General features: G+C 44.4%; 1 protein-coding gene across 1 annotated transcript in view; it reads left to right on the plus strand.

Annotated features, from left to right (window-relative positions):
* Nucleotides 1–24,946, plus strand: part of LOC139290437 (collagen alpha-6(VI) chain-like) — a 53,449-nt gene continuing 28,503 nt past the window's right edge. Inside the window, exons 1-9 of the mRNA XM_070912220.1 lie at nt 1–22; nt 4,599–4,663; nt 16,184–16,288; nt 17,412–18,020; nt 19,176–19,763; nt 21,463–22,032; nt 22,264–22,884; nt 23,082–23,642; nt 24,026–24,583. Coding sequence (XP_070768321.1) covers nt 16,213–16,288; nt 17,412–18,020; nt 19,176–19,763; nt 21,463–22,032; nt 22,264–22,884; nt 23,082–23,642; nt 24,026–24,583 — 3,583 coding nt within the window. The 5' untranslated portion in view covers nt 1–22; nt 4,599–4,663; nt 16,184–16,212. The remainder of the gene's footprint in view (nt 23–4,598; nt 4,664–16,183; nt 16,289–17,411; nt 18,021–19,175; nt 19,764–21,462; nt 22,033–22,263; nt 22,885–23,081; nt 23,643–24,025; nt 24,584–24,946) is intronic.

Below are 24,946 nucleotides of genomic sequence, written 5' to 3' on the forward strand. Positions count from 1 at the left end.
GAAGACGCGGAGCAGCAGATCTGTAAGTGGCTCTTTACTCCTCTGCATGAATGGAAAACAGAGAGAAGTGCAGAATTCTAACATTTATTCTGGAGGTACCAGTGAGTGAAGTGCATGACTGCAGCTTTGTGTTTGTTACCTGACTCACCTTTAGATCTGCACACTAGAGTTTGTTTTAAAGGCTGAGATGCATCCAAGTGGCTTCAGGTCAGAGCCAAAAAAAACAAACTTAAATTCCATTCACACTCATCTCAGTGTGAACTGAGGCTCCTTTTAGTTCCGTCTGGGATCATTAATGCACATTTCAGCCTCATCTTCTGTTATATTCAGTATGTGGGGGGGGGGGGTTGTTATTAGCTTTTTTCATACTGTTTGACGTTATGATCACTGACTGACGTTTAGAGGAAACTCTTTTCATTCATCATTGAGACCAAACTGCATCCGTCAGGCTGCTGGAGTTATTTACTGGCTCTAATGATCTATTACTAATTGTTATAAAGGGTTGTGTCTTTCTATGTTTCTGACAATATTCCAGCTTTAGATGACATTACTTGCAGTCTGTAAATGAATAAATGTCAGGATGTGTTACATGCTGAGAAATATTTCTAAGAGGCTCTAAGAGTAAAGTTAGAGAGTCAGAAATTATGGAAGCTCATTCAGGGCAAAACTGTTGCTGGAGCTCAAAACAAATTCAAGCTGAAATCCTTCTGAAAGTCCACGTTTGAGAGCTTGCAGGGTTTAGTTAGTCAGATACATCTGTAATGACTTGATACATTAGTCAAAAAGTTCAATTAGTTTTAAAAAAAAATTTGAAAAGTTAGTTAAAATATAATAAATTAAATATAAAAAATGACAAAGTGATAATAAGCCAAATTCTAACTTGTATACATTAATAATTGATTTGCCTCATATACATTTGCATTTACATGCTGTATATTATGTTTCTGATCATTTTGAAAATTGCACTTTATTCCCGCCATCACTTCAGGAAGAATAAGCACTGTACATCCACAAGAGATTCATTTTCTACTGAGTTTTCCTTTGTTTCAAAATCTGTTTTTTTCTGACAGAATTTAGTGGAATTTGGAGTCTTGAAAATATATTAACAAATAGTGAGTGTAACAAAAAAGCACATGCTATATTTTCACATGTTTTGAATGTCTGAAAATCACATGTTCCTACAAGTGAATTTTCTACATTTGAAATAGTCTGATGTGCTAGATTCACTTTGACTCATTTTGTTGGAGAATAACGTCGTGATTCAGAAGAATTATATCTGTATGTTCATCAGATTTGACCCACTGACCAAAAACACCTGATATCTGAAAACTGTGCATAAAATCTAGTTTTCAAATCTTGACATTTTCAAACTATTTTTGTCCTTAATGAACTTCCATACTTCAGGCAGCTCTGCTTAATGTAACTGAAAGATCTACTGCAGCCGTCAGGGACTTCAGAGACTGAATTCACTGTAACCCCCCCCCCCCCCCCCCATCTGTAGCTCATCTGTTTCTTATTCAACTTTTGGAACTTTGTCTGAAACAGAAAGCAGCTCTATAGTGTTCATTACATAATCCTCCTATAGGGACGTGAAATATGTGCGTGCCTCTTGATTTGATTCACTTTATGTCACCAGAATAATCCGCTCAGGATTCCCATTGAATGTTTTATTACTGTTATTATCACAATAACTGGTGAGTTTTTATCTGTCATCCCTATAATGTTCCTATAGTGTCTGCAGTACACTTGTATGGTGTTTTTATCTCCTGTTGAGGCTTGAGTCTTGCTTGTACATTGAAGCTCTCTGCTGATTCATTGTGGGATTATTAACATCCTTCCATCATCTGCACAGCATCTGTTGTCTGTAGGATCCGTCCTGTACTGCAGGAGATCATGCATCCTGTCACCATTACATCTCTATTTCTACATCTACTAACTGTCTCCGTGTCTCCTGTCTCTGTCGCTGCTTTCTCTATGTCTGTCTTTGACTTCCAGATGCATAAAACTCTGTAGATTCACGAAACCCATTCTTCTCGTTAGATTCATGAAGCCGTGCGTTCTTAAATCTCAATCCGATTTTTTTGTAGACTGCAAAAAATGACTCAATCAGCTTGAAGACACTTTGTTGTATCTTTTATTACAAGGTTACGTCTCTCACCTTATATTTCTCCTGCAGATATCTCTAGAAAACCATGTGTACGCTGGTCTGAAGTCTGCGTGAGGAGTTCACATTCTTCTTTTATAAATACCAGCTTATGTGCGTGTGCATCTGGCCCCTGGAGGCTTCTTGTCATTAAATGTGTTTCCATCTTTTTTATTCACATTTTCAAACTGCGTGTAAGAAAAACCAACAGCAACAAAAAAAGCGGCGTATGGATAGAAACCAAACGGAAACAGACTTAGTGAATAAATGATGATGATGATGATGACAAAACAAGAACCTGCTCTCAAAAAGTCTGAATCACGTAACATAATAACATAAATGTACGTAAAAGTGGTATTTATCTTCTCACGTAACTCTCAGCAAGAAGGCAAACAGCAGCGTTACCATGACGACTGAAGTCACCATCAGTGTTAATTCTACAAAGAGGTTTAAGACGAGGCTTCACGGGGCGGTGAGAGACGTCAGAGATGTCTTATCAGTCCGTCTTCTGTCGTTATGTGGCTCACAGAGGTCAAAGTTCAACAGATGTGACCTTTCAGCTGCAGGCAGTGCATACCACACACACACACACACACACACATCAGCACAACACACACACAATCTGTTTCTCTGTGATGGTATGAACAGGGCTTAACTGTGATCGCCTTATTCCACAGTTTAAATCCTCTTTCAGGACGTGTTTATGTTGTGTTTCTCTGTGTGTGTCGTAGATCTGCTGCAAGTCAAGTGTGTGTGTGTGTGTGTGTGTGTGGGTGTGTGTGTGTGTGTGTGTGTGTGATACAGACGAGAGAGAGAAGCCTTTTTTGGTCAGAGTTTACGTTTCTAAATGTACAGTCATTAGCTGGGAGAGTCAGCAGAGGCAGGAACCAATCAGACGGTGAGATTAGGATCAGGCCTGTTGAGGTTTCAGGATGCAGGTCACGCCCCTCAGATACTTGGACATGCTCTGGAGACTCTGTGTGGTCATGTGGTTCTTTAGGAACCTGGTTTTCATGTTGTGTTGAGACGGCCGCTGCGTCAGATCAGGCCATTAAACGGTCATAAATCCAGCTGTGACTCGGTCGAGAGACATGACAGACTACACGTTGGTCCCCGTCCAATCATAGCTTGCCGTCTTTCACTATCTGCATGATGTCATCAGGAAGGAGGAGCTAGGGGTCGACTTCCAGGAACAAGAATGTAAACAAACATGGCGTCGGAGGCGGTGTGTCTGACTGGCTGAATTAAAAAGAAAGAAAGAATGAGCGTGACCTTTGATGACATCACCGACAGCCTCACGCCTCGTTCACTTCAACATGTTTCAGCAGTTGAAGACGCTCTGTGTTCCTGTCTGAACTGGGCTGTAGTGGGACTGTGACTGGGAGAGCGAGGCCGAGTGGCTGGTGACAGTTTTCTGCCATCTGTCCTCCCCCCCGCTATGATGACTATTTCACTATATGGCTGTTAAACAATGCTGCCTGTAATGTTGTAGTTTCTCTTATTTTCATGTATATTATACAGTTAGTGATCTTTAGAGGGGTTGGTAGGTTGGTAGGTGTATCTTTGAATGCACATCTTCAGCTCTGTAGTGAACACGCAGACGTGAGACTGATATCCTGACTATTCCCTGAAGGGACTGAACATGGCAGTCGCTTCTGAATATTCCTCATCAGATGTTTTTATTACTTAATTGACAGCCAGCTTCAGGACTAACTTCGCCACCGTTATCTTCTACCACTATCTGAGCACAAGGTTTGATCCAATAAGACGAGCTTCCATTAAAGTGCTGAGAAAGATCCTGAAAACAAGGCTGTTTGTGGCCGAAAGCATCATCTCGGAGCAGCTGAGCAGGTGTGACGGTGGTCCTCACACAGACTGTAAACTACATGTTGAGTCTGTTGAGAGTACTAACAAACAGCAGACCACACACACACACACACACACACACACACAGACTGACTGATGACTCCGTGTCGCTGGGTCATGTCTTTTAACTGATGTATTATTTCCTGTTTATCTGGTCAGGAAGCTTCTCTCTAAACGCAGTACAAAAACTTCAGAAAAGACTCACTCATTTTATTATAGTATCCATGTCAGTAATGGAAGAATTAGCAGTACAAATAATACTAGGCATACTAATACTAATACTAAGTACACAAGTGGTATTGGTAGTGATAGTATCAGTGGCAGTAAAAACTAAACTTAGCAGCTGTCCCAGAAGCAGCACTCGTAAAAGTATTAGTAGATGTTTAAGTAGTAGTGTTAGTAGTACTGGTAGCACTAGTAGTAGTACTGCAGCTGTAGTGTTAGTATGTAGTATACAGTATTAATGTTAATTTGTGGAGCTCTCTGTGGTTAATAGTAGTAGTAGTAGTATTAACAGGTACAGTAGTAGTAGTAGTAGTAGTAGTAGTAGTAGTAGTAGTATTAACGCAGTCTTGATTCTCTCCTTCAGGATCATCAGAGGCCTCCAGTCCTCCTGCTGAAGTGTCTTTGAGCCGGACCCTGAACCTGTTCCAGGTACCACATCAACACTTGAGCCACGAGCCGTGAACCCTCGTGTGTTTAATCAAAGTGTCACTCGGGCGTCACTTTTCTTCTTCTGTGCTTTAATCTAGCCTGAGGGGGCCCTACCTCCTCCGGTTCTGGTCTCTGCGGTGAGTCCTGTGGGTCTGTAAGAGCTTACAGTGGCCTGTTGCTGTGTGGCTTTGTGGTTCTGTAAGATTCTGTTTGGATGAAGCTGTCAAATGTAATTACAAAATTAGCTCCAGCTGGACTTTCTCCAGGATGTTCCTGCTCTCTTGATCTGTTGAGGGAATCCATAATGAGGAATTTCCTGCAGATAGCCGTCAGCCCGACTTTAGATTCAGACCCTTTAATCAGAATCAGAATCAGAATCAGAAATACTTTATTGATCCCCGGGGGGGAAATTGAACAGTACCGGTGCTCCCATTCAAGAGTAGAAAGTAGCATAATTTAGGACTAAAAGTATGTACAAAATATAAAAATAAGAAATAGAAAAAAAGAAATACACATTTACAGTATTTAAGTGAACAATGAGGTAAAAAATATATACAATAACAATGTATATGTATGTATGTGTTGCACTGAAGTGAATGACTATAAATGTATTGCACTTAAACATTTAAGAATAAATAGTGAGGTCGTATATGAACAGGTGAAGTAGATATAGATTTCCAGTCTCTTCCTGAGTGTCTGACACTCAGAGGGAGGAGCTGAACAGTCTGATGGCCACAGGCAGGAATGATTTCCTGTGGCGCTCTGTTGGACATTTGGGAGCAATGAGTCTCCCACTGACACCACCGTCAGAGAGTCCAGCTCCACCCCCACAACGTCACTGGCCTTGCGGATCAGTTTGTTTAGTCTGTTGGAGTCCGCCACCCTCAGCCTGCTGCCCCAGCATGCAACAGCATAGAGGATAGCACTGGCCACCACAGACTCATAGAACATCCTCAGCATAGTCCGGCAGATGTTGAAGGACCTCAGCCGCCTGAGAAAATAGAGACGGCTCTGGCCCTTCTTGTAGAGGGCATTAGTGTTCTTTACCCAGTCCAGTTTATTGTCAGTCTGGACTCCCAGGTACTTGTAATCCTCTACAATGTCCACACTGACCCCCTGGATGGAAACAGGGGTCATCGGCGCCTTGGTCCTCCTCAGATCAACAGTCAGTTCCTTTGTCTTTGTCACGTTGAGCTGCAGGAGGTTCAGCTCGCACCATGTGACAAAGTTCTCCACAGCAGCCCTGTACTCCTCTTCATCACCCTTACTGATACATCCAACTATTGCTGAGTCATCAGAAACCTTCTGAAGATGGCAGGTCTCAGTGCAGCAGCTGAAGTCCGTGGTGTAGACGGTGAAGAGGAAGGGAGAGAGGACAGTCCCACTCTGTCTGACACACAGTGTTGTAAGCGCACATACTGTGGTCTGCCAGTCAGGTAGTTGACAATCCAGGACACGAGGGGGGCATCCACCTGCATCTCCGTCAGCTTCTCACCCAGTAGAGCCGGATGGATGGTGTTGAACGCACTGGAGAAGTCAAAGAACATGACTCTCACAGTGCCGGCTTATCCAGGTGGGCGTAGACGCGGTTGAGCAGGTAGATGATGGCATCCTCAACTCCAAGTCGGGGCTGATAGGCGAACTGAAGGGGGTCCAAGTGTGGCTTGACCAAGGGCCGGAGCTGCTCCAGGACGAGTCTCTCCAGGGTCTTCATGATGTGGGAGGTCAGTGCCACGGGTCTGTAGTCCTTGGAGCCACTGGGACGCGGCGTCTTCGGCACAGGAACGAGGCAGGAGGTCTTCCGCAGCACGGGGACCCTCTGAAGACTCAGGCTCATGTTGAAGACGTGGCGAAGTGCTCCACATAGCTGGGGGGCACAGGCTTTAAGCACCCTGAGCAGCTTGTAGTCACACTGGAGGGAAACACTGTGTCTACATTGGTCCTTCATTTTCCCTTTGACGCCTGCTTAGCACTGCTGTCATGGGAGATTTGAAGAAAACAGAGAAGCTTCAGATCAACAGCATTAAACAAAGTCAGAATGCCGTCAAATCACAAACAAGAGGAGCAAAATAGAAAAGTTGAAACCTATAAAAACATGTCACAAAACAAATTCCTGTCGACATTTATTGGCAGGTTCACAGAGTTCAAAGTGACTGAATCCAGACTAAACAAATCACACAGAGCTTCATGTGGACTGTGACAGAATTCCTCTCTTATCACATTAAAATCTCGAGCAGCTTTTCTTTCATTATGCAGTGATTTACAACAGGAAGGATCAGAATCTGCAGACTGTAGAAACAAAGAGGAAGGACAGATCATGACTGAACTGTTCAGGCCTTCGTCGCAACTCAAGCGCGAGCAGTTGAACAGAGGAGGACTTAGAATATCTTAGAATATGTAGTTTAATTTGTGGCTGTCGATGTCTGTCAGTTATTTTACTATTAATCAGTTAGCTTCCTTCACAATTCCCCAGATTCCAGCGTAGCGTCTTCAGTATTTCTGCCTTCAATGATTAATCACTTATCAAAAGTGTTGCTGATTCATTTCCTGTCGATCAGCTAATAGATATATGAGCTACTCGTTTCAGAGGGCGAATGAATGATTTTGCTTTGATTGACAGGCGTCCACAGCAGGTCTTTTTGTCCTCGTGTCCCTCTCTCATCTCGTCTCGTCCCTCTGTAGTTTTTAGAATGAATTCATGGCTGTTACTCGGCCAGGTTTCCCATGGGTCTGGTCTGGAGGAGGTCTGGTCTGGAGGAGGTCTGGATCCAGCAGCGACAGTCGCTTTTATAGCCAGATATGTTGAGACCCCGCCGGGCGACGTGGAGCCCCTCCCCTCTGCTGTTCCTGCATCACCAGCAGACCATCATTTACTCTGCTGGTTTCTGTGGCGATTAACATCATCAGCAGAGCTTTGGCTTGTTTTCTTCTTCTGTGAAGATAATGTTGCAGAGAGAACATCCTAATGGGGGGACAGAAGGTCTCCTGGTTCATGTCACTTATTGAGACTGATTAGAGTCATAATTGTTATTTTATGTAGTTTTCCCTTTAAAAGCTGGCACTGATGTCTTCAAGCTCCATAAATATTTCCTGTCTGTTTTAAAAAACACCTTAAGTGCAATAAAATAGAATGAACGTGGCGAGCTGCCAGACACTTGAACTGGGTGGAGGCTGGATCTCCTGATGGTTTTCATGTGGTCTGGCAGCCATGTTGGCAGTCCGTAGTGAACAGGTGTGAACAGTGTAAACGAATCACTCCTCTGTCTCACACATGGCTAATTATTTGTGTGGCTGTGAGTCACTGCTGAGGACCCTTGAATTGGTGTTATTGTCGCAGCAGACTGAAGCTGAAGGTTGTTCGGAGGAGCCCTGGTGTGTGACACGTGGTGTGTTCACATCATTTGTCAGAAATATGTTCTCACTGGATGGTCGGCAATCTTCTTTGTCCTCAGTGCCGTCCTGCGCCGTCTTTGATGGTTTGAAGTGTGGTGGTCCTGGATCTGGGCTCCTCGGGTGTCCCGGTGGACTCGTGGTCAAGATGCACACCGTATACAATAATCCCAACATGCCTGGTTCGATGCTACGAACCTTTATTTCAGGTCTACAGCGGTTTAATTTGAACTTTGAGTGACTGAAAGTCCATCCAGTCCTGGAGGGGGGCGAAATAAACTTCAACACAAACTATAGAAGATGATATTGTTGAATTAAAATCTATTTCCCACAACTTTTAGTTTCTCCGACAGTTTTGAATCTTTTTCGCGTGCTGTTCCAGCTCCTTGTTCACTCTTTGTCACCGTGTTGTGACATTCCTGAAACATATTTAATGATTTACTAATCCATAGGTTAATTATAATAAATTAAATCAGTTTGTATTTTCTTGTCAGTACTTCTCCTTGACCTCCACAGACCTGTACTTTCCCGTCGTGGCTGTTTTCCATCAGCGCCGGTCCAAACAGTCTCTCTATACGTTGAAATAACAAACTCCTCCGTTTAGATTAACCAGAGCTCAAACATCTGCCTTTCAAACAGTGTAATCACCAACAGTAAATCACAGCCATGGGGTTCTGTAATGTAAAACACCGGGGGCCACATCCAGGGGCCCCGGGGAGCCTGGGTGTCCTTGGTGTTTGGCAGGGACGTTACAGCGTACAGCTGAGGGTTGTGGGGGTTCTTTCTCTCCAAACATTAACAACCAACACATGTTAGTGTTTGACGTACAGGGCTGACCATCAGAGAGTTTCTGACTCACTGACCTCCGTGTTGCTGCTCTCACATCAGTTTCTCACTTTGAAAGTTGTCTTTGATGTAATCAGGTTTTCCACTCATCTGATTATTAGTGGAACACGATATACCTTTCTTGGTTCATCTGACACTCAGTTACAGTTTTAAAAAGGTGAACGTTAGTTCCAGATCTGTGACGAACACGAGCTCCAGTCTCCGATGTGTCCTCCACACTTTCTGCACACCGCTGGCCTGCATTAGCACTGAGCGTTGGTATTAGACATGCTGGGTGGTGTATTTCCACCCTCGTCTTTCTTATTCAAGTCCGTGCAGCTGGTTTCATCGTGGACAAGTGGGAAGCTGTTGACCGCAATGATCAGCTGACCCTCCACTGAGATGAGCACACAGTCGGGATCAAAACGGGCTCTGCTGGTTTCTGTGCGTCCGATGTCACCTTAAACCTTTCTCTACTTCCAGATGTTGCTTTGAGGTTTTCACTGGTTTTAAGTCCACAGCACGTTAACAAAACAGTGTCTTCACAGCAACAATTAAAAGTTGTGAAAAATGAAATTCTAGTTTACCCGAGCATCTGCACCCCCTGCTGCTGTCAGATCAGCTGATAACGTCATACCTGCATCCTGACGCTGCTGCGGCCTCATGCGTCGCAGTGGGTTGAATGAGACCAATGCTCCTGGAATATGTTGTTGTTGAATGTTGGTGAGCCACAGATGAAGAGTCTCTTCAGGTGAGGATTCGACTGAGAAGAGACCCTCACACATGAGGGTTTCTGCAGAGAAGAGACCAAACGCTCCACTGTGTTCAAACATGTGCTCGCAAGATGTGAATCAACTGTCGAGGTCGGAGTAATCACTTCCAGGGTCCGTCCTAATTGGGGTGCCGGTGAGCCTCCGGGCAGATCTGCCTCTTGGTGGGTCTGTGAAGAAATGACAGCGCCGAGAGCTGAAGTCAAACACCGTGAGAGCAGCTGTGATTGTTACTGGCCTTTTTATGTTTGTCTTTTAACAGCACGATTGTTGTGACCCTTAAAGCTTTCAGTAAAACGGTGATATCAGCCGAGTATTCAGATCCGTCAGACCTGTTCCAGATGTGCAGGTAATCCCTGTAAAGCAGCAGTCTGAGACCCTGAGCCCCGAGACCTTAAACACCACAGGCCTGGTTTGTCCTCTGCTCTTCCTGTCGTGATGAGTTTCTGTAGAAAAACCTGCAGAGTCTTGAATGTATGCAGCTTTTGGAAGAAGTTAATTTTTGCTCCTGATTTTGATTCCGTTTTGGTCATTTTGTGTCTTTAGTCACATTCTAGTTTAGTTTTCATCATTGTGCCTTTTTGTCTTCTAACAGACTTTCACTGTGTCTTTGTTGTGTACAGTTATCCATCAGTCAGACGCTGGATTCACTCTTTTCCCTCTAAAACAACCTTTTTGGCTCCGACTTCCTGAAATAAAACAGTATCCGCTTGTGACCTTTTGTCACCAGTTACATATTTCTGTATTTCTACTGGCTCTGACACGTTCAATCAAGGAGGGAGAAAAGATTAGAGGAAAGTCTGAAAGAATTAACATCATTTCATGCAACATAAATATGCTTTATGTTTCTGCTTTGATATCCTTTAAAGCATCTCATGACACTTTCTGAAATACTGCTGTAAGAAACACCTTCTGCTGAAAGCTGCCCTTGAATCTCACTACGCTGACAAACATGTTTGCAAGCGTGAATTTCAGCCTTCATGACTTGTTAATTGAAGGTCCACATAGATGTAACGCCCTGTTTATGAGAGTGAAAACTTGACCTACTGCCCCTTTAAAAGATCAGAGTGGCTCGGCCCCAGTGAAGCTCTGCCAGTCAGCTGGTTTGTCTTGGTTTCGTGCACCTCAGACATTCCACAGAAACAGACAACAGAGAAAGGACAGCGTCCTGTCCGTCCCCTGCCTGGTCTCTGCAGGACAGAGTTCAGCCCACCTTCAGACCCCATGCAGGGCAGACCTGGACTGACTACAGACGAGAACTTCAGCTTAGAGCAAACTGCAGCTTTCAGGCTCCAGAATCAACTTCTGGACCTGATTCACTGTTTCAGTATTTCCCTTCATGCAGAGGCGTCGCAGGGCGAACAAGCTGAGCATGAGAGGCAGCGAGCATTGAAGTCCAAGACAATATCAGAAGCTTCATAAAATATGAAGACAAAAGGGGAATGAACAACACGAGCAGCCATCTTCCAGCTTACAAACACACTGTTATCGTTACATAAGGAGCGATGGTGACTGAGCTAACGGCTAGCTCGCCTGCTACAGCAGTAGCCCTGCGAGTAGTCACTGTCACCGAGCTTCTGTCTCTTGGTGGTGTGGACGCCACATGAGTTCATCTAATTTAGGAATGTAGCAAAGTGTCAAACCAGAGGTAGGAATGTGTTCACACCTGCACAGGTCGGACTGTCGAGATGGTCAGTTTCATAAAGTTACCTTCTACTTCTGGAGGAGCTTTTCACCTCTTCAGCCTGTCTGAATAGTTGTCATGGAGGGCAGGTATTGTCCTTCAGGCGACCTCCAGAGAACCTAAAGGTTCTCCGACACTCTCTGTCGGCCCTGTAGGCCTGATTTCAGTTTGGACCGACGCTCTAAACAATGAGGCCCCTCGTTCTCTAACATCAAACGCTCCATCTATACGCTGACCCGGAAAGAGCGGCTGAAACGCTGACTAAATAAATATGGCGGAGGTCCATGTAAATAGATTTGGATGGATAAACGATGCAGAGACCCTCCTTTCAATCAGCCTGTCACTGGAGCGCTCTGCTGTGATTACCTTCACATGCTTCACATTACAGTGAACCCCGTTTCCTCCTCTCGGGGGGCCTCAACCATTTGGCAAGTGATTAAACACAGACTTGAAACATGTTTGTGGGGGCGGGGAGGCCGTGCACACACACATGCATACATGCATGCTGTGGTGTAACGCCCTCACACAAAAGCAGAGTGCTGGTTATCGTCACTTTGACTGCGCTGCTGTCTGAGGCCTGGAGCAGAGGGTCCTCTCAAACATCATCACATGCACCTTAGAAAACAATCTCACATCGGTTTCTTAGAATTAGTTTGGTACGAAACCAGCAGGCACACGCTGTGGAGCCTGAAACTGGAAAGATGTGCTTCCAACTCTCTTTTTATTTCCATTCAGCCAGACTGGATGATGATAAATGATCAGAAGGAGGGGGCGACTTTCACATTCAAGAGTGGAAATGTAGGCTTTGTTTCCAACACACAAAGTCAAGTCAAGAGAACTTTGAATGAATGTATGTAAGATTACATAAAGGTCACAGCCCGTGACTAACAGATCTTTACTGGGTCTGTCGGTGATAACAGACCTGAGTGTGTCTGTGATGAAGAGAACTTCTGGTCAACCTTCACTTTGATGAATAAAATGAAAAAAAACTGGATTGGAGAGAGAAGCTGTTGGTCTGTATCCCACTTGTATGCTTTAATGTCCAGCCTCCTTGTATAACACTATGAGATGTCTCTACAGGTCAGACTCGGCGTCTCCGCTTACGGGACAGAACCAGATTTTCTCTCTCGTCTTCAAAGTCCTCCTGATCTAAACCATCAACCCCTTCATGCATTATCAAATCCTCATATTTAATAAATTTTTTCTACCACAATTTGCTTTTTACTACGCGTTGGCGTGCACATGAAGGCGGCTCCACGCGTCCTCATAGCGCTGGTGGCGTGCGTCCTCTGAACACCCGGCCCATGTGGAGTCTGAACTACATCTGTGTTTGTGCTGCTGCCTCTGTTTCTGCTGTGATCTCAACATTAACAGTAAAGTAACCCACTCAGTTGTTGCCATGTTCGTGTCATCATAAGAACATCCTCCAGTGTCAGTCAGGGATGATGTGCTCCTGATCGTTGCCAGTCCTGCAATAACTCTTCATGGCACCTTCAGGCGTTTCTATTATTCTGAAATAGATGCTCACTACATTCTGTTATTGTTAAAGATAAAAGCGTCTGCTGATATCTCGTTATCAGATTTTTATCTTAAAGGATGTTTGTCTGCTGGTGACGGTGCAACATCTGTGTCTCTGCCTCCAGTTGAATACAGATGTGTGTCACAGATATTTTACATGGTCATTTGTCTCTTTTGAATGTAACTCTCCAGCCCTCCTTCATCTCTGTACGATGATGTGAGCAGGAGTTCAGGAAGGATGGAGTCCGAAGAAAAAGACGTAAACAAAGAGCAGCAGGGCGCTGCTGTCTGTCTGTAGTCTGTACATCAGTGACACAGTGAGCAGCTTCATCAAGTGAATTCACATTTCAAATAGTTTCCAATTCATCAGACCTGTGATGTGGCCTGACAGTGTGCGCTGCCACAGATGGCAGGAAATGGTACTATTCAGTAAGCAGAGCCAGATGATGCAGAGAGGACCGCGCTGAGGCTTCTGGCTGCAGAAATGGTTTGAATTCATTTGGCTGCAGTCGGCTTCTCTGGAAGTGAAGGGGGGGGGACCTCAGCACAGTGAAGCAGCTCTGGAGTTTGGCACAGTGGTTTGCGTGAGCTGCAAAAGCGATTTTCATCACTCAGCTGTGTCTGAACAAACGGGTTGAGGATGGAGCGTGTGGGAGGATTCTTGCCTCTTTGTTTGTACAGCTTCCTTCCTTAATACATACATGAGGATGAATCACATGTATCGTGAGTTGCAGCCAGCACTGCTGCATGTTTGCTCTTTGCCGCTGATGGCCACGAGATGTTTTATTAAAGTGAATGAGTCCTCCCTTTAAAAATACAGTCAGCTCTACTTTGTAGTCGGGATCTCATTTCACTTCTTCTAATATTTGTCTTGGTGGAGAATTATTGTTTCATTAAGAATATATTCCCTCTTTAAGCCGGAATATATTCTGTCTGTGGTTTGGGAGCCAGTCGAATCTGCGAGCTCATGTTTTATTTGCTCTGGCAGGTGAGTCTGGTCCCCCTCCTTCAGACAGATCTCCAGCCGACCTGGACCGGGTCGGGCCAATCACAACCGTTTATCTAATATGGACTCACGGGCCCCCGAGTTACAGATAGATGACAAACTATCAGGACTCATCTGCCAAGTGCAGATGTGGAAACATCTGGCTGATCCGAGTTAATCTAAACGTCTTGGACAGAAAGGCTTTTTGTGTTGAAATATTTGTTGTGTTGTCGGCCTTTGGTTTCACAGGCTGAAGTTTGGGATGCTTTAAGATTTGTTCTTGTCGTTGACTCTTGCTGTTTTTGCTGCTACGCCTGTCAAGCTTTCCACTCCAGCATGGTGGGGGTGCAGTTTACGGTGACGGTGGAAGATTTGCCACTTGGACTTTTTGTAATCTTGATTTCAGACAGAAGTAGAAAAATGCAGTCTTGACCTGCAGTAGCTAGCTAGCTAGCTTATTAGCGTTAGCTTGGTGGGTTGGTTGGAAACTTCGTATCTGACTGACTTTAATGTTTCGGGTAATTGGTTGATTGGTTGTGAATGGTGCAAAAGGGTCTTAGAAGTGCATTAGATGGCATCACAGGTGATAATCAGGCTACCTCAGCTATGTAGAAGACACGGAAATCAAAGAGCAGCATTGTTCTGGTACTGCAGGACTTCATTAGTCCTGGTGTTATTTTATGGTATTATAAAGAAAATTGAAATATGGGACTGATATTTTGTTTTCGCCGTGTTTGGAAGCTTCTGTAGATACTTGGACATAAACCACAAAGGTTAGATTTTTGCTTCATTGTTTGTATGTTTCACTTTTACATTTTACACTAACGCATCTCTGGTAAACTTCCCCAAATCCGAAAAAGAGCCAGACAATGATCTGCTAACATTACCCTAAACTCCGATAGCGTCATCCCGGACCGGCTCCCACACAGCCGATGTTCCAGTCCTGAACGGGGCTTTTCCTAATATAAACTGTAAACCCACAAACAATATTGTTAGTAAATGATGTGGAAGTAACCTACCATTGTAGGTAGTTAGCTAGTAAGCAAGCAATGCTAACAGCAGACAAACACATTGTTTAACCCATTACATGTTAACCTTTGGACTGAGCATCACTAGTGGCCCCTCAGCTGTGGAGCGCTTTCAATCATTTTATCTCGTTTTGGATCTTATTTACTTGTATTATTTGTTTTTATTGGAAAGCACTAGAAAGCTGCTGTATAAATAAAGTTATTGGTGCCCCAGAGCTTGACGGACCAGCCGTGCCCAGTCACGATAGCTAAGCTATGATTGGACAGTCGCTGTTGAAGGGCGGGGTTTAACATGTGCTTATTATTGGTTTTGTTCTAATGCTTTGAATTGTAGTCTTTTACTGGCTTTGATCAAACAGTCTTTCTTCTTTCTTGAATTTCTGTGCTATTGCCTTTTTCACTTTGCTCACTTTTGGAAAGCTTTGTTTTGAGACATGAAGAAGAATTATTGTCTTACTATTACTATTACTACTGTCCTCCCCTGGTGATTAATCCCTCCTCTGTTTCACTCTCTGACCCCCCCAGCGCTTCCTAAATTGTTATAATAGCATAACAAGTTTTATTGTCGGCGACATGCACAGCATGGACACTCGTAGTCACTCACAGTCCCGTCACGAGGTTCATCCTGCGTTCTGCGGTGGTTTATTCTCTGTGCAGTGACACTGACTGTGTTGGCGACCTGACAATGCTCACTTGATGATTTATTCAGTATAATCTCAGTGCTCCAGTCTTATATCACGTGGAGGAGATGAGTTCGTGGCAGTTTGCAGGCACACATCATTTCAATCATTTCACTGATACTGCAGAAGACGCCCGCTTTAAACCCTCCTCACCCCTCAAGTGTTACAAGGCTGCCAGATCACGACTGTCGCTGTTCACAATCACTGGGGAGGGTGTTCATGGTTAAAGGTTTTTAAAGTAGAAAAAAAAGGTAAATTACTGATTGTAATGGAGTATTTTCTACAGTGTGATATTTAAATGATCCACCACCAAGAGCTGTGGTGTATCACCATTAGCGAGACATGCTAGCACATTAAAGGGTTTAATAAATTCCTCTTTTAATGCGGCATTTCCCCAAATATCCGACTTGTTTGTTGTGCAGCCCGCCACACCACAGCTTAGTGTTTTATAGTCCACAAAACGTTTTGAAGTTCAGAGTCACGCTGGGTGTGTCCTCTTTTCATGTCTGTAAATGTGTGCAGTCGATTCTAACATGATTTTTTGGAACAAACGTGCCCCCCCCACTGAGACAGGGCACTTTCCAGATGGGAAACAGATTGTTTCTGTGCATTTATGGTCGTCTTTGTCTTTGTTTTGTAGAAAGAGAGAAACCCGAGAGCCATTCCAGCATGGAGGGGAGGCGGGGTCTACTCCTCAGCCTCATTGTGGCAGCGTGTTTCTATGGCAACGCTTCTCAAAGGACAGGTGGGTATGATTATGCAGCTGTGACTTAACTTCCTGCATACCAGCACATAAAGGATCATGGTAAACGTGCCCCCCGCTTCAACATTACATCAGCCCAACATCTGTAAAACCAATGTTTACAGAAATGCATGGAGAGTCACACACCAGAGCACGCACACTGTACATGCCAACACACACACTCACACACACGTAATCAGCCTGGTAAACAGATGTGTGTGGTACGTTTTCATCAGAAACATGTAAGGAGCACAATTACTAACCCTACACAAGAATGTTTTCGCTGCTGAGCTTGTGGATATGATTTGCACAATTTACCCCCGGGGAATTTCTGATTTCTGATGATCATGGATCACCAGTGCCTAGCTGCATAAAGCGTATTGATCTGTAGTTTCTGACCCTACTTTCCACCACATCTGCCTACAGGATGTTTGGGGAATTAGGGAAATGGCAAATAGAGAAAAAGTTATGGCAAATAAATTATGGCAACTGAAATACTTGTAGGACATTAATTGCAGATCTGTCATGGGATGCAAAGTCTGTTTTCTTGCATGAAAGTCAGATGTTTTCAGTGGAGACCCTGGACCTCCATTGAAAAGATATTCCATTCCAGTAGGAATACAGTACATTGAATCTCTTTGAGTAAAGTATGTGGGGTAAGGAAACAACTGAAGACGACTATTAAGGTGAAACATTATTTCTGCAGCCTGGCCCGTGGATGTATGGTACGTAAAGGTTCAGAGTTGAGGCAGTTGGATCAGCACTATGTCGACCTTCTCTTTGCACCATCAGCACCAGCTGTAAGCCACACAGCTTTGTTTCATTTTCCTCACACTTTTGCATCCAAGAGTCCACCTGAAGGTGAGTGCTTTCAGAGTAGATCCCTGCTCCTGTCCAGAAACTGTTCACAACCTGAGAACAAGCTGCTCATTTTTTTTCCTCTGGCTTGCACACAACACAAGCAACCCACCACTTCTTCCTGTAAATCACGCTGACACTTTTTCACCTCTGGCTGGCACGCTCTCTAACAACCGAGAACTGCTCAGGTAGTCAGAGCTTTTCTTGTAGCACCCTGTGACTTCTTATCTGCAAGACCTCTCCATGACTTGACAACCTTCCCTCTTAGTCTGCACTCAAGAGGCCGTAGCTGACATCGTCTTCATGGTCGACGGGTCGTGGAGCATCGGCACCGAGAACTTCAAGCAGATCCGTCAGTTTCTGTACACGCTGGTCAACAGCTTTGACGTCGGGCCTGACCATGTTCACATCGGGCTGGTCCAGTACAGCACCACTCCACGCACCGAGTTCCTGCTCAACACCTATCAGAACAAGAGGGACATCCTCCAGTACATCAGCAACTTGCCCTACATGGGGGGCGGCACCCAGACGGGGCAAGGCTTGGACTTCATGCTGAATGAGCACTTTGTGGAGGCAGCTGGAAGCCGGGCCGGCCAGAATGTGCCGCAGATCGCTGTGGTGATCACCGATGGCAAATCGCAAGACAACGTGGAGGCCCAAGCCCAGAGTCTGAAGCGAAAGGGAATTGTTTTGTATGCAATTGGTATCAAAGATGCGGATGAAGACCAGCTGAAAGAGATAGCCAATGAGCCGCACAGTCAGCATGTCTACAGCGTGTCTGATTTTGCAGCGCTGCAGGGAATTTCTCAGAGCATCGTCCAGACGCTTTGCACAACTGTAGAAGAAGCTAAACGACAACTCCTGCAATTGTCTAAAGGTAATATGTGTCACACCACACAGCTTGTGGTGACTCAGTGGTCTGACCTAAGTAATACTTGAATATTAGCAATGATAGAGCCAAGTATTACTGGCCTGTTGTTGCCTGAAGTATTTTCTTTTCAACAGAATTCACTCAGAAAAATCACCAGAAAGCTTTGTAGACCTTTATTCAGCCTTCAGCCGGACCGCAGAATAGAATGTGTTTCAATAATAACAAAGCAATCTCACATCGAAGCCAGAGCTTTCAATCATGTCACATGATCCTCATCAGAAAATTGAGTTTGCTTCTTGGCTTTAAAGACGGGCCAAATGTCAAGTCAGCTGAACTTAGAATCTCACATATCATTATCACTGAAACAAATAAGACCCTATTTGGAGCTTTTATTGGTTAGTTTGTTAATTCAGCTTGTATGTGGTCATTTTCTGCAGTCTAATTAGTATAACATTATCGGGTGTTCCTGTTATTTTGTCCACCCTGTGTATATAAGCCCACATGCAACTGTTGCATACTGATCCAGTTCCACGTGTGAACACTAATAGCTGACCATTGTAACCACAGTTTTCTATTGTCAGCAGCTACAAAGGCAGGTGGGCACATTAACCTTCAAGTGAGGGAGGCGTGATTCTCATTCACTTCACCATTTCTTCAGAGCTATACGAGGGTTTTCTGTTGCTCTGGGTTTTCATAGTCTGACACTGTGAGCCCCCCATCAGACAGCGCCCCCCTTCTGCTCTAATGTCAAGGAATTTGGTGTTAGTGCAACATGCAACAAGTTGATATTAATGTATTTTCCCATAATGCTTTGGAAGATGTAAACAGGAATTATAATGTTGCCATGGAGTCAGCCAGTCAGCTGTGGGCTACATTTTGGTGACTCTGCACCATTAGAAGTATGCCGAATGATCTATTGGCAGTTCCTGTTTGCAGTGTGCCCATAAATGTGCAGACGACTGTCACTGGATCAGTTTTATACTAAAGAAAACTTAAAGATGTGTTTAATTTCAATGTACTTCAGAGATAATGATATCCTTGGAAAGCTAAAATTATGTGTATCATGTCTGTGTGTTCAGACATGTTTTATGGGTATACACACACACACACACACACACACATTAAACGTTCCATGCTGACATTTTTCTGCCTCCTGTCCAGAATGTGCCAAAGTCACCGTGGCCGACATCGTCTTCCTGGTCGACGGCTCCTCCAGCATTGGCATCGCTAACTTTCAGGAGGTCCGACAGTTTCTCCGAAGTGTCGTTTTAGGCCTCGACATCAGCCCTGACAAAGTTCGGATCGGCTTGGCTCAGTACAGTGATGACGCTTACCAGGAGTTCCTGCTGAAGGATCACATGGACAAACAATCCCTGCTGGCTGAGGTGGACACATTTCCCTACCGAACAGGGGGCACACAAACGGGCAAGGCCATCGACTTCCTCCTGACGCAGTACTTCACCAAAGAGGCGGGGAGCCGAGCCAGCCAACGGGTGCCTCAGATCGCTGTGGTCATCACAGATGGTGACTCCACGGATGATGTGGTATTGCCCGCCCAGCGCCTGAGGCAGCACGGAGTCATTGTGTTTGGCATCGGGGTGGGACAAGCCAACCTGAAGGAGCTGGGAACCATCGCCAACCGGCCTTCAGAGCGCTTCCTGTTTACCATCGATAGCTACCAGGCTCTGCAGAGGCTGACGGAGGGTCTGCTGCAAACTGTCTGCGTCTCCGTGGAGGATCAGAGGCAAGGTAAGGCAAAGGATTATAGGAAACGTTATTATAGAGTTATTCATCTTGCAATGAAATATGAGAATCAGATGAAAACAACTACCCAAACATCTGTTTGTTGCAATGTGCAAAAGCAACTGTAGCTTTAAGAGCAACTCTTAACCAACCGACTTAAATCTTGCTTTTACTTGTGCTCCAGTTGTTACCTTGCGGCGGTCGAGTAGAAGAGCCCTCAGGGCGTTGTGAGTTCACCATAAATAAATAATGATTTCAGCTCAATGTTTGTTCTTTTGAAGTGTTTATTTAGTTTGTCAGAGAATGGCTGAATTTTGGATAAAAATATAGAACAAAAATCTGCGAAAGAAACTGGATTTCGTAAAATGCTATTTGCAGTGCTGACACTGAATAGTTAAATTATTTTGTTAATGAGGTGGCGATCACACTGGAAGGTGAAAAAGTGAGGAGTACTAAGTGCAGCTTTAATCCCCACTACAGGGAGAAACACGTAATTGACTGTGAATCACTTGTGTGCTATCAATAAGATAACATTTCAGATATTTTGCAAAGAAATCTGGAAACAAAGAGCCCCAGTTAGACTTTTGAAGGAGGTGCTCCAGAAAGGTCGTATTGTACTTTCATGATGTTGGAGCTCTCGCAAGAGACTTAGATTTAAAAAAGATCCTGAGATGTCCTGACATGAAGTCCCGAGTATGGGTCACGCCCCTAAAATGTTTCATCCTACATTTCCCATAATGCAACGCAATAGCATCTCTTATTTATAGCAGTCTTTAGAATTCCCGTCCCCAGTTTGTAACGCAGACTCCCCCAGAGCCACAGAAGACATTATACAATTGTTTTCACAGCCTGAGTCGAGCTCCACGAGACTGTAACTGACCTTTAGGTGTAAAATTGATGGAAAGCTCCTCAGTAATTATCTGCATGATATAACCCAAATCTCTCTGCCTGGTGGATCTCAGACTATCAGGAACTGACATTATGCAGTATTTTAGATAAATGTTCCTTTTCCTTAAAAGCGTATCTTTTCCTGCATAGCATTTCAAATGCTTTGAGCCTGCAAACATAACACATGAAGGCTCTGTGGTGATTAGTGATGTTTGAGGTCAGCCGGCAATGATGCAGTGTCAGCCAAAAAATGCAGCATTAAGAGACAGAAGTTGTGTGTGAATCTGGGACAGACTGTATTGAACTTGCTGGTATGCAAGTCTAGTGTGGGAAGTTTTCCACAGAAATGGTTCATTGGCCATTAACAAAGTTCAGTTGTAGGCATCCAGATAAGGATTACTATTTGCTTTTGAGCATAGTGCTTGTTAATGTTTCCATAGTGAATCAACCATCATTTGGAGTCATTTGCTGTCCAGAAAATGTAGTCGGTTGATTTGGGATTCATCAGCCTTTGCACCCTGTAAGAAAAAAGTACATTTTACCTACTAATAACTGTGGAAGTCCAATCCTGCCAAGATACTAATAAATACTGAGCTGAACTAGTGGTGATAAAACGTCCTTGTGAATATCTCCAAATTCTGACTTGAGAATTATCAATCAGTTTCTTGTAATTTATGGGCGAGATGCAATCTGATTTTGGTTTACCATGTTATAACTGAGAGAGTTTTTTTCTAAGTGCTTATTTTCTCTTCTGGCGGGAGTCGTCCACCATAACAGCTGATCTTCTTACTCTTCTTTTTGGCTCGTTTTCTTTCAGCCTTGGCAGAAAAGTTTGCAGACATGTTCTTCCTGGTGGACAGTGGCGTGACGGCAGCAGAGTTCCAGCAGGTCAGGAGCGTCCTCACCCGACTGTCCAATCAAGTGAACATCGGATCGTCCGCCTACCGAATGGGCTTGGCCCAGTATGGTCAAGATATCAAGGTGGAATTTCTTCTTAATGCTCACCAAACCAAAGAGGAGACCCAAAACGCTGTTAAGCGTTTCCGCCAGCGCAGACTGCAACCCAACGAGCCTCGTAACCTGGGCAGTGCCTTGCAGCACGCCAGCACTCACTTTTTCACCAGTGAGGCAGGAAGCCGGGCGGACCAAGGCTACCGACAGTTCCTGGTTGTTCTGAGTGGAAAAGACTCAGATGATCCCGTGTATAAGGAGTCACGTCTGATCAAATCATCAGGAGTAACTGTGGTAGGGATGAGCCTTGGTGCTTCGATGGCAGAAATACGGCTCATAGCCACTGCACCGTACATATACCAGTCTATTAGCAATGCTGTACCCACACTGAGGGCTATCTTTGAAACAGAAGAAGAGAATACGACTCTTACTGGAGGTGAGAAAGTTTTTTGAATTAAACTATTATCATTATTATTGATTAATCACTTGAGAAAAGAAATTGTTCACTAAACAGAATTTTACAGAAGAATGAAGATTGATGTATGAAGAAATTAGTATTCCTCATCTCAGTATGTCCTTCATCTTGAAAGGTATTTAAATGGTTGAGTAGCTCAAAAGTGAGGTGGTAATGGTAATAATGATTTTATGATAATACACCTTTTCACAGATTGCAAAGCAGCAAATGTGGCAGACATCGTGTTCATCGTTGATGAGTCTGGAAGCATTGGAACTCCCAACTTCCAGCTGGTACGCACCTTCCTGCACTCGATTGTGAGCGGCCTGGAAGTCAGTCCCTCTAGAGTCCGAGTGGGCATCGTGATGTATAATGACAGGCCCACAGCACAGGTCTACCTCAACACCTTCAATGATAAAAACGAATTGCTGAAGTTCATCAAAATCCTGCCTTATCATGGAGGCGGTACGAACACTGGAGCTGCCATAAAGTTCACCCAGGAGAATGTTTTTGTCAAACAAAGAGGAAGCAGGAAAGATAAGGGAGTCCAGCAGGTAGCGGTGGTGATCACAGACGGTGAATCCCAGGACAACGTGAGCACGGCAGCAGCTAATCTCCGTCGGGCTGGTGTCACTGTTTATGCAGTAGGAGTTAAAGATGCCAACAAGGCCCAGCTGACAGAGGTGGCGTCTTATCCCACCAATAAACATACGTTTGTTGTGGACAGTTTTGCCAAACTGAAATCGCTGGAGCAGAGCCTGCAGAAAAGTCTGTGCCATAACATCATTCGGCAGGCAATCACAATCAATACAAGAAGAACTGGCATCAAAGAAGGTCTGAACCAGTGTTTCTTTTATAGTTGGCTTTGTTTACTTGAATAGCCACCATATACATAGATAAAAATAAGTTTTAAGTCAAAGTTTAATATATAGAACAGTATTTATAGCATAGAACATTTAGTACATTTTTGTAAAGGGAGTGGACAGCTGATGCATTGGGAACAGAGCTCATAATACTTTTTCCTTTTCCAGGCTGCATACAAACGGATGAAGCAGACATTTTCTTCCTGATTGATCACTCGGGAAGCATTTACCCCACCGACTTCCATGACATGAAGAAGTTCATCATTGAGTTTCTACATATCTTCCGTATTGGGCCACAACATGTCCGCATGGGGGTGGCAAAATACGCAGATTCACCGAACTTAGAATTTGATCTGACAACCTACTCAGATACCGGGACATTGGAGAAAGCCATAGAGGGTATTAAACAAATAGGAGGTGGGACGGAGACAGGAAGAGCACTGCAATTCATGGGACCACTCTTTGATAGAGCAATGGCCACTCGTGGTCACAAAGTCCCAGAGTACCTGGTGGTCATCACTGATGGAAAATCCAGTGATAAGGTCAAGGTTCCTGCAGAAAAACTGAGGGAACAAGGTGTCATCGTCTATGCCATCGGGGTGAAAGATGCAGATGAAGCTGAGCTGCAAGAGATTGCTGGCAACTCTAAGAGGACTTTCTTTGTCAATAATTTTGATGCTCTGAAGCCCATCAAGGATGACATCATCACAGACATCTGTTCTCAAGACGGTAAGGAAAACTGGACTAGAGTTTAAAATGCACGTCTACCATATTCTGTATGTGGCAGTTAAGGGCAACACACCAGGGAGCCCCCATACCCATTGTTTTCTACATAAGCCCACCCACACGTCATCACAGACTGACATGTGTCAACACATCAGAATACACCACTTTTCCCATCAGAGCTCCAGAAAAGCAGCATTTGTTCCCCAGATTGACACGTCCTGGCTACCACACCATTACTCCTTCCTTTTCCATCTGTATGACGCATTCAATGTGACTCTCCACAATGTAGTCGGTGTGTGTTGCACTTAACTTACCACTGAAAGGATTTTGTTTTTAAATAGCACTAAGGGCCCCACACTAACATGTCCGTGCTACTGTGTCTACAGCTTGCAAAGACATACCGGGCGACCTCCTTTTCTTGATTGACAGCTCTGGGAGCATCTATCCACAAGACTACGAGAAAATGAAAGACTTCATAAAATCTGTCATTAGCAGGTCCGTCATCGGGCAAAATGAGGTGCATGTTGGTGTCATGCAGTTCAGCACCACCCAAAGACTACAGTTCCCCCTCAACCGCTACTACACTAAGGAAGAAATGTCGAAAGCCATCAATGATATGCAGCAGGTTGGTGGAGGCACGCTCACAGGTGAAGCCATCACAGATGTCTCACAGTATTTTGATGCAGCCAGAGGAGGGCGTCCTGACCTGAGGCAGAGGCTGGTAGTGATAACTGATGGCGAGGCCCAAGACGAGGTCAAAGGCCCCGCTGCGGCTCTGAGGGCCAAAGGAGTGATGGTGTATGCCATTGGTGTGATGGAAGCCAACACCACCCAGCTGCTGGAGATCAGCGGTTCACCAGACAGGATGTATGCTGAGAGGGACTTTGACGCTCTGAAGGACTTGGAGAACCAGGTGGCCATGGAGCTCTGTGATCCAGAGAGAGGTAAGAGCAGACTGGGGCTATCCCAAAACATAAAATCTGGTGCCAACCTTTAGGTTGCGACACCAATATTATAGTGTAGAGCTGGCACGTACTATTCCACCAAAACTCATTTAAAAGAAAGAGAATCCTGCAACTTAATTACGCATCAAAGGCTGAAAAGAAATCTACTGTCAACAAAACCCAGCGGACTCTTGGATGGATTGCTAAGTAGTTTGCTAGCTAACAAGACTCAACATGTAAATGCATTTTTGGAAGGTGGGTATGATGGCCAACAAGCATATAAATGTTGAGGTTGTCTTAAGTTACTGATTCATTATAATGTAAATACACCTCTAATTGATTCCTCAACTTTCCTGCAACCCC

The sequence above is a fragment of the Enoplosus armatus genome, chromosome 9, assembly GCF_043641665.1.
Source record: "Enoplosus armatus isolate fEnoArm2 chromosome 9, fEnoArm2.hap1, whole genome shotgun sequence".
NCBI lineage: Eukaryota > Metazoa > Chordata > Actinopteri > Centrarchiformes > Enoplosidae > Enoplosus > Enoplosus armatus.